The following is a 10699-nucleotide window of genomic DNA, read 5'->3' as shown; positions in this document are numbered from 1 at the left end:
CACTGCTTGTTGAGACAGGAGAGAAGCCTTTAAGGCTAAGACGGATCCAGCTCACACTTCATTACTGGAACAGACTCAGAGAAAGAACCAGCCTCTGCCCTGCCAGTCCCATTTTGACTGACTGCTATGAATTTACCTCTGGTCAGGTGAAGGGTCAGCCCTTTTTGAAGCAATGTATGCCATGGGCCAAGGATTTTAACTTGTTTGATATGGTCCCAGTTAAAAGTACATTCTGGGGACCTATCCCAGCCTGGCTCCTCCCCCCTGTCCAAGTGGACCTTAGGCTACACGAGGATAAACACAACGAGGATGTTGAATTCTCTAGTGACTCTGCTTCAGAGTATATTCAGAATAAGTGGGGCTCCGCTCTTCAAATTTATACTGATGGATCTAAAGATCCTGAGTCAGGAAGGGTAAGCTGTGCTTTCTGTATACCCCAGCTCAGTGTCAAATATGGATATAGGCTCAGTGATAATATGGCTGTTTTCACAGCAGAGTCTATGGGCATTCTAAAAGCTCTGCAATGGGTAGTGGAGGCACAGGCTAAAAATGTGGTTCTATGCTCTGACTCCTTTTCACTCCTCCAGTGTCTTAAAACGTATTATTCCAACGCTCGGCCTGATTTGATTTCTGACATTCTCTTACTGATGAACAGCCTACATTTGAGTGGTTGTGATGTGTCCCTCTTGTGGGTTCCAGCCCACATAGGAATTAGTGGGAATGAGGTGGCTGATAAGCTGGCAAGGGAATATTTAAGTATTAACGATATTACGTTGGCAGTTGGTCCAGGAAGGACCGAACTGAGGAGCCAGCTTATGGGAAATATTTTCCAGACATGGCAAGCTGAATGGGACAAAGATTTAAAGGGGAGACACCTGTACTCTATTCAGCCTTCAGTAAACACACTCTGTACACTATCAGGGGGTAGGTCTCAGCAAGTGGTCCTGACTCGTCTTAGACTAGGGCATTGTGCCTTAAACTCTATGTTACATCTGATCCATAAACACAGTGACGGTCTATGTGAAGTATGCAGAGTCCCTGAGACAGTTCCCCATGTTTTATTAGAGTGTGTGCTATACTGTGAATTTAGGCGGATATTGGTCATTGAATTATCTCAGCTTGGTGTTACTACTGTATCCCTTAACTCTCTTCTTCAGCTAAAGGATTCGAAAGTCACTTCAAGTCTAGTTAGATTTCTAAAAGCATCTGGAGTATACACTAGAATCTAAGAGACTGAATGAACTTGCAACGACGTGTAATATCCTGTAGGCGGCGGTAATACACCGGATGGTGTCTAACCCGCCAGTATTTCCTGAAGAAGAAGATGGATGGATGGGAAAAAATGACCTTCCATACCTTGCTTTCAGAGTAGTGGGGTTAGTGTGTGATACTGCGACGGAGATCTGGCAACCCTGTGCTAAACTCCACTGAGAAAGATTTGTGTTTGCGTTACGCGGCGTTTATAAAGCCGTGAGCGCCCCGGGGTGAAATGCGGAGTTACACCGAGTCAGTTTGATGAAACATGGCGCGTTACTCGCCATTCCCCACAAACCTCGACCCAGTGAGAAGGTTACCGGTGAAGACGGCAGTTGCTGTGCTGGTCACGGTGGTGTTTTTTAAGTGTTTCTTCTCGTGCCCGTGTGCGGGTCCTGAGGAGACCGCGGTGCACTGCTGGCTCTTCCTGCTGCTTCCGGTCGGGGTTCTGTTCTGCAGCCTCAGCCTGGTGGACGCGCGGCTGCTCAGACTGGCGCAGTGCTATGTGTGCAGGTGCTGTGTGCGGGCAGAGAGCCGGTGCTGTGCTGCAGGCTGCTGTGACAGTGTGGAGTGCTGCTGCTGTGCTGGAGGTTACTGTTACAGACCCACGCACAGCTGCGGGGAGGAGACGCGCTCCTGCTGCGGCGCTGTCGCGGATTATCTCCTGCGGGTTTTCTGCGCCTCGGCGCTGTGGCTGGTGGCGGCGCTGATCGACGGGGACTGGTACATCTGCATCCGCACAGTGACCGTCAACGGAACCGGACCGCAGCAGATCGCCTGCAAGGATCCGCTAAGTCCACAAGAAGCACAAACCCTGAGGAAATACAGCAGCGAGTCTCGGGTGGGTTTTACACATCAAGCTATTAGCGCCGTTTGCTAAAATAATGCACAAAATACACTACCGTTCAAAAGTTTGGGGTCACTTTGAAATGTCCTTATTTTTGAAAGAAAAGCCCTGTTCTTTTCAATGAAGATCACTTTAAACTAATCAGAAATCCACTCTATACATTGCTAATGTGGTAAATGACTATTCTAGCTGCAAATGTGTGGTTTTTGGTGCAATATCTCCATAGGTGTATAGAGGCCCATTTCCAGCAACTCTCACTCCAGTGTTCTAATGGTACAATGTGTTTGCTCATTGCCTCAGAAGGCTAATGGATGATTAGAAAACCCTTGTACAATCATGTTAGCGCAGCTGAAAACAGTTGAGCTCTTTAGAGAAGCTATAAAACTGACCTTCCTTTGAGCAGATTGAGTTTCTGGAGCATCACATTTGTGGGGTCGATTAAATGCTCAAAATGGCCAGAACAATGTCTTGACTATATTTTCTATTCATTTTACAACTTATGGTGGGAAATAAAAGTGTGACTTTTCATGGAAAACACAAAATTGTCTGGGTGACCCCAAACTTTTGAACGGTAGTGTATATAAATATAGTGTACATTATCAAGATACACGGAGAACACAAAGTGCGTCCGGCACCCACACCTACCCTGTGTCTGAAATTGCTCACTTGGTCACTACTCACTATATAGGGAATTACTATATAGAGGACTACAGTGGCATGCAAAAGCTTGGGCACCATTACTGAAAATGTCTCAATTCATTATCTGTAGCTGCTTTATCCTGTTCCACAGGGTCGCAGGCAAGCTGGAGCCTATCCCAGCTGACTACGGGCGAAAGGCGGGGTACACCCTGGACAAGTCGCCAGGTCATCACAGGGCTGACACATAGACACAGACAACCATTCACACTCACATTCACACCTACGCTCAATTTAGAGTCACCAGTTAACCTAACCTGCATGTCTTTGGACTGTGGGGGAAACCGGAGCACCCGGAGGAAACCCACACGGACACGGGGAGAACATGCAAACTCCACACAGAAAGGCCCTCACCGGCCACGGGGCTCGAACCCGGACCTTCTTGCTGTGAGGTGACAGCGCTAACCACTACACCACCGTGCCACCCACTGAAAATGTCTGTTACTGTGAATAGTTAAGCAAGCGGAAGCATGGCCATAGCCAGCTATGAGGCCACTGAGGTCCAGACCTCGGTCATTTTTAAGAGCTGAAAATACATATCATCTGTAGCCGCTTTATCCTTCTACAGGGTCGCAGGCAAGCTGGAGCCTATCCCAGCTGACTATGGGCGAAAGGCGGGGTACACCCTGGACAAGTCGCCAGGTCATCACAGGGCTGACACATAGACACAGACAACCATTCACACTCACATTCACACCTTTTTTTTTTGTCATTTTGAAAATGTAAAAGATGAAAATAAATTTTTTTTCTTAAAATATAAAGGTAATGAGTCATCTTTAACTTTATGCCTTTTGGATATCATTTCATCTTCAATTTGCTTAACTGTTCACAGTAACAGCAATTTTGACCAGGGGTGCCCAAACTTTTGCATACCACTGTATATTGTGAGCTCATTGGTAAAATCGGGGGGAAAAAAGAAAACACTTTCTGACACTATTCCGTCGCACAATTAAAACGTGCCAGATCAGCTGGCTGGTGGGTTTTCAAAATAATAAATACATGAATGTATTTTTGTGATAAATACATATTATACCGAGCATATTTCTCACATTAATAAATACAAAATACCTGCATATGTTATTTTAAATCAAGGCTGAATACTTTCTTCTTTGCCGCTGTCTTTTATTCAATCAAATTTGAGACTTTTAATTTGATTTCTTTCAGCGCGACCGCAATGCATGATGGGATATACTGCTTTGGTTAGTGACCATTGGTTGTACACTACTTTTCATGATGCATCGTGGGATACTTTCAGTGTGCTATATAGGGTGTAAATAATCCTCACTAAGGTTTCAGACAGCACTACAAAATGGTGTCCTCACTATATAGTGCCCTATATAGTGAGTAAGGAGTGATTTCGGACACAGGGCTAGAAAACACACCAGGAGCCGAGTTGACATTATTTATACTTACTTATATTCGAGTTATTAAGTTTTAGATTAAACCCATTCAATTTAAGCTGTCAAACAAAACCCAAAATAAAATAAATCATTCTGTTCACATTCACTGGATATGAGAAATTGTGCGCTCTAATTGGCTACTCTATTACTAGGCTATCAGCTCATATACTGTGAGTAGAGAAAAACAAAATGGCGGAGCGTGTTGCTGAAGAAACCGAGGACGAAATGAAAACTCTACTTGAAAACAAAACCCCAAAAATAGAAAAAAAAGCAACAAAATATGGAATAAAAGTATTTGATGGGAAGAACGTGTCTTTTTAAAAATTTTTCAAGAATTATTATTATAGCATTTTTCACAAATTGCTCCTGTCATTTTGCCGATTTGTTTACATTCTAAGCAGAAATTATTTTGTTGGATGTTTTGTATAAAGTTTTTATTTATCAAATTTGCAAGCTGTCAGCCCTGTGATGACCTGGCGACTTGTCCAGGGTGTACCCCGCCTTTCGCCCGTAGTCAGCTGGGATAGGCTCCAGCTTGCCTGCGACCCTGTAGAACAGGATAAAGCGGCTACAGATAATGAGATGAGATGAAATTTGCAAGCACTGAAAATGCTCTGTTTCTCAAAGTCCAGTGAATGTGGATGGAATAAAACAGTTATTCTACTCTCTCTTGTACATTGCTTATAGCCCACTCGGTGCTTTGCGCCTCGATGGTTATCAGTAGGGCTGCAGTGATTCACGAAGACACCGATTCAAATCACGGTTCAGACCCTTCGATTCAATTCTGCAACTACACTGAACAAAAATATAAACGCAGCACCTAAAGATTTTAATTTGTACATCCGATACTGATTTCTTTTTTCTGCCCACATCAAATGATAGTATAGCATACCAGTAAACATTTTTTGAAAAAAAAAAATGTCCCTCTACTCCAAGTTCTGAGCAGTGCCCAGACTTGAGATAATCCATGATCCAGTCGGGTGTGACCATTGCAGACAAAAATTTCACTGAGTAATGCATGTCATGACCATCCTTTATGTGGGGCCAATAAAAGGCCACCCTAAAATGACAAAAATGTTCAAATGTCAAGATGCCACAGATGACCAGAATCAACCGGGAACGAGCCATTGGCATGCTGCAGGCTGGAATGTCCATCAGAGCTGTAGGGCGTCAATTGGGGGTGCATTCCACGATAGTCCGCCTCTGACGACTATTTCAGCAGCATGGCACCACAGACAACATGCCACATGCACGCAGGCCACGTGTCACCACTCCAGCACAAGACCGGCATATCCATCTGACCCACCTGCGTGATCGGTGCCGGACTGCAACACGGACCGCAGATGAGACCATGGGGAGACACAATCGCAGGGTCAGCAGTCAAACTGTGAGAAACCGACTCAGAGAAGCTGGCCTCCATGCACGTAGACCTCATCGAGGATTGGACCTGACTGCTGGGCGACGATGTTCTCGTCTGGACTGGGCTCGGGCACATGGAAAATAAAAATGAAAATGAATTTCTATCTGAACATTTGTATTTCATAAAATATGGACTGCTGCGTTTATGTTTTTGTTCAGTGTAAATATAAAGGACAAACAAGCTTCAGATTTTAAACTTTAATTAACAAAATCCCATTGAAATTTGTCTGGAAAGATGAAAACTTTCCAAATGCTGACTAGGGAACAGGATATGTAAGTGCAAAATGCTTAAAACAAAACATATAAACTATGTTAAAATAAGGATATTTTGGCAACTTGAATTGACGAATTCCTGAGCACAGAGCAGTGAGTATCAGTCACTGTCACTCACAAACACCTTCCTCTTCAAAGAGAGTTATTTAATATTTATGCATATTCATAACAGCTCAATCAGTACCGTCAGTACACTTGTATAAGGAACAGTAGTAACTCAGCAACATGTAAAACTGTTCTGTAACTTTGGCTCTAAACTCTAACCGATAACAGGTAAAGTAAATCACGTCAGTCAGTTTTAACTGTCCCTGTGTACCGGGTTTTACTACTTTCGTAGCACTTTCAGTTTTTAATTCGGCAGCACTTACTTCGTTTACATCCACATTGTGTTTTCGCTTTAAATGATTTGCGAGGTTTGTAGTTGACCCTCCCTTATACTTCACATCAACATAACATGTGCGGCACATTGCAATGTCCTTCGTGTCTTCTCGAAACCCGAAACGTAGCCAAACTTTCGATTGAAGATCAGACGAAGGATCTTTAACGCTACGTTCACACTGCAAGACTTAATGCTCAATTCCGATTTTTTTATGAAATCCGATTTTTTTGTGAGGTCGTTCACATTAACAAATATATGCGACTTGTATGTGATCCTCAGTATGAACGAAAAGCGACCTAAAAGTGTTCCGCATGCGCATTGCAGGATACGACGACGTCACACGCAGTGAGCATGGCCAGTGTTTACGGAAGTAAAACCGCCCGGTTGCGGTATGACCCATCCAATCTAGCTTGAATAGCTGCATCCCCCCCAAATGGAAATCAGCTCCCTAACCTCTGCGTCCTTCCATTGAGAAGATTCAGAACCTTCACAGCCCGAAGCGTCCCTCGCATTGATGTCATGCGCAGGGGCGCAGATACGTTTTTTGAACTGGGGGGGACAAAAAACTGGGGGGGGACAAAGCTGCCAGCAAACCAACCCCAACCCCGATATGCCTGTCAAACTTGTTGTAGGTTACCATAGCAACCAAGCTCGAGCTTGCAACCTGTGCAGTCTGCGCAGCTCAACCAACCGAATATCAGTCTTTGTTTTGTTTTATGTGAGTTGTTGCAACTATGTATACACTGCTGTGCACCTCAATAAACCGAATGGTAATTAGTCTTTTGATTTTTCCGTGAGGTTTGCCTTATGCAAAGAAAGACAGCATAGACGTTTTTTCCTCCCTATAAGTGGGGGGGACCGAACGAGGTGAATTTAAATCTGGGTGGGACGAGTCCCTCCCTCTATCTGCGCCCGTGATTATGCGCCATGTTGTTGTAACTTTTTTTTTTGAGAGACCCACCGCCTACTTCAGCGCAGAATAGTGACGTTTGTGGCTTGTTGATGACGTGTAAGTCGGATGAATGCGACCTGGCGGTTCAGACTGAAGTCGCATATGAAAAGAGCGGATAGGAATCGGAATTAGCACCACATATCCAAACGGCCTGGGTCGGATTTGAAAAAATCAGATCTGTGTCGTTCATATTGTCAATAAAAGCTCGGATACAGGTCACATATGGGCGAAAAGATTGGATTTGAGTCACTTCAGCCTGCAGTGTGAACGTAGCCTAAGTTTGGCTTCCGCCATTTTGGTGCCCAGCAACAGCACTGCTATGTAAAGTGTCGGCTACTTTGATTGGACAAGAGTAAGGACCCAAACTAATCAAATTGCACGTTTTATTTAGAAGCAAAGCTGTGCTCTATTCCAGCCGATCACTTTCTCGCATCGATTTAACAATGTAAGTGTAATGGTTACGCGGTAAAAGTGCGTTTATAAATCAGTAAAAATTGAAATAAAAACTGTCGCCAAATCAAACTGAAAATACAGCTACATGGATCGATAATTGGTACGGCAGGTATGAACTTGATTTTCAGTGCAGCGTGGTGAATCATTGCAGCCCTAGTTATCAGCTCATGTAAGACTCGATTTCGTGGAGTAACTGTTTAATATCCGTTTATCATTACCGGCAACAAATTCTAACTTTGTTTATAAAATACAATCAGGTTGGTCAGTAAAACTATTAAACATCATTTTTTTTGTACTTTTGTCAGTTAAATAAAGGTTCACGTGAATTAACAAATCACAGATTTTTGTTTTTATTGCATTTTGGAAAATATCCCAACTTTTCTGGAAATGGGGTTACTGCTTCTGAAAAATATAGTTCAGGTGTATACTGTAACAAACAGCACTCATAATAAAAGATGATATCCTCTGCATGTCTGCTCCAGATTATTGCTTTGATCATCATCCTGGGTCTTTCCTTCCTGCTGGCAGTGCGTACCGTTATCATGAGCAGGTGGAAACCATACTACAAGTTGGTGTTTGAGGCGTACGTGGAGCAGGAGACGACAGCCATGCTGGACGAGAAGCTGCATGAGCAGGCTGTGGAAAGAGCACAGCTTCTCAGTGACAGTGTGTTACGCTGCGTTCACGGTCGGCATGAGAACAGCGGACAGGGAGAGGGGCACGTTCAATATCAACCACTAACAGAGACCGAGGAGAACATGTGGAGGAACATATCACACCCAGCTTTCCACCTGCAGGGAGTGACGATCCCTTACTGAGTTATTCACTCATCCAGGGAATTGTGAGCGTCTTATATGAAGATCTTTCGATGTGTGGGGAAAATGTGCTCAAGATTAAAACAAGTCCAACTGCCTACATTAACTCTTCACAGTAATAAACAAACTACACCCACTCCAGTGAAAGGAACCTGTTACTAACAAGCATGGCGTCTTTATTGTTCAAAAAATGATTGAACTCCACTCCAGGTATGGACGTGTGGCTCCGCTTGTGATTTTTAAGAACTATTTTAAAAGTTTGCTTATTATTTTCTTATTCAACAGAAACAACTATTTAAATGAAATACGCAATATTAGAATTTTTTTTTTTTTTCATTTTTAACAAAAGCCATCACAAACACTAAATTGTGACGGAAGAGTTCATAAACAGTTTTCAGATGCTGCCAAGTGTGGAATGTTTGGCAAGTCTGAAAGTAGTATTATGTACTACGAAACATTTTTGTACTATGAAATGTTGGAGTGGATCCAAGTCACAGGGCAGATCCATGAATTTATTTTCACTTTCGCCAACATGAGAAACAGCATTTGGCCATGGCAGGTCTTTGCTTTCCGAGTGCCCAGTAGTTATATCTGTTACGTAATATTTGCACTTCTTTTCGCAGTCCAGTTTCCATCAAATCCTGTGCTCTGATTGGCTAGCGAGCGGGTCCGTATCCTACGATACAGACCCCGGTTATGGACCTCTGGCGACTCGCTCGTTCACAACAACAACGAACATGGTAGCATTTTTTGTCAACATTTTTTTTTTTTTTAAATAAGATTTATAAGATTATCAAAAGCCTTATAAATTTTTGCCAGCATTTCTCAGGAGAATAGCATTAATTTTACAGCATGGATAGCGATAACGACAGTGTTCACAGTGAAAGCGAGTTTTACTACCCTGAGGAAGAAGAAATAAAAGAAAACATTTCAGGAGAAAGCTAAAAACCTCTAATTGTTGCTAACGCTGAGCAAAAACATGGCTGAATCCCGAATGACTCCTATTTGTATAAATAGGGGACTACATAGACGGCAAAATGTAGTTTTCCCCCCCTGCCATGGAAGTGCACTTGTATACTGAGGAGGAAGCCATTTGCATTGCAGCCGTGAATGAGGATTCAAAATGGCGGCTCGGCTCAGTTTTCCCTTTCGGGCTCTCTCGTTTTCTGTTAGAATTTGGTAAAGAGAAAAAAAATATATTATTTACCAGCTTAAGGTCGGTCCATATGGCGAAATACCGTGACCTCGGCCTTGAATACTGACCTCGGTCACGGTATTTCATGATACGGACCTCCCAGCTGGTAAATAACGTATATATTTCTGACCCACATCCTCACTGAGGATATGATTGACATTTTGAGCCAACATGTCTTGATGAATTGAGACAACCGTGTATGTTTTTTTTTTTTTTTTTTTTTTTTATACAAGTAGTTTACAAAGGACAAAAATCTGTAGCTTGTCAGTGTTACCTGGTTCGGTGAAATGTGTATTTTTCTGTATATCATCTCATGGTTCTTTAATATTTAGATTCTATAAAGGCAAACAAAAAGAAAGCTTGAAGTAAGAGGACTTCTGAATATGGAAATGAAGTACAGAATATGTTTATGGTTTTAAAAAATTGATTATTGCACTCCTTTTTTGAAGATTATCTTCTTCAGCTGTATCAAATCCCTTCTTTCTAACAGTGTCAGTTTTATTGATAACCCGAGTCAAACCTTTGACCACATAACCTGATTATCTCTGACCCACAGCATGTTTATTTGCGGTCACCAAAATGTCATCTCTTTATCTTTTCTTACTTAACAGTATCTAAAGAAGCTTCTTTTACACAGAGATACAGTGGGGAAAAAAAGTATTTAGTCAGTCACCAGTTGTGCAAGTTCTCCCACTTAAAAAGATGAGAGGCCTGTAATTTTCATCATGGGTATACCTCAACTATGAGAGACAGAATGAGAGAGACAAAAATCCAGAAAATCACACTCTGATTTTTAAATAATTTATTTGCAAATTATGGTGGAAAATAAGTATTTGGTCAATAACAAAAGTTCATCTCAATACTTTGTTATATACCCTTTGTTGGCAATGACAGAGGTCAAATGTTTTCTGTAAGTCTTCACAAGGTTTTCACACACTGTTGCTGGTATTTTGGCCCATTCCTCCATGCAGATCTCCTCTAGAGCAGTGATGTTTTGGGGCTGTCGCTGGGCAACA

At 42.6% G+C, this 10699-nt stretch overlaps 1 protein-coding gene across 1 annotated transcript; it reads left to right on the top strand.

Annotated features, from left to right (window-relative positions):
* The first annotated feature begins 1324 nt into the window (after positions 1–1324).
* On the top strand, positions 1325–8793 carry LOC132891713 (uncharacterized). Its single transcript, XM_060929576.1, has 2 exons — positions 1325–2095; positions 8156–8793. Exons 1-2 carry the CDS (start codon positions 1523–1525, stop codon positions 8489–8491), a joined length of 909 nt encoding a protein of 302 aa, XP_060785559.1. The 5' UTR covers positions 1325–1522; the 3' UTR covers positions 8492–8793.
* Positions 8794–10699: the final 1906 nt, after the last annotated feature.

Source organism: Neoarius graeffei, chromosome 9, assembly GCF_027579695.1.
Source record: "Neoarius graeffei isolate fNeoGra1 chromosome 9, fNeoGra1.pri, whole genome shotgun sequence".
In the NCBI taxonomy this organism is placed as follows: Eukaryota; Metazoa; Chordata; class Actinopteri; order Siluriformes; family Ariidae; genus Neoarius; species Neoarius graeffei.
Note: the sequence above shows the minus strand (reverse complement) of the source record. Positions and strands in the feature narration are given on the sequence as shown.

What these genes read in the sequence shown, in the direction of transcription:
- LOC132891713 (XM_060929576.1), top strand. Translation starts at nt 1,523, where the DNA reads ATGGCGCGTTACTCGCCATTCCCCACAAACCTCGACCCAGTGAGAAGG. An exon ending in AATACAGCAGCGAGTCTCGG is followed by an intron (nt 2,096 to 8,155) that starts GTGGGTTTTACA and finishes TGTCTGCTCCAG; the next exon opens with ATTATTGCTTTGATCATCAT.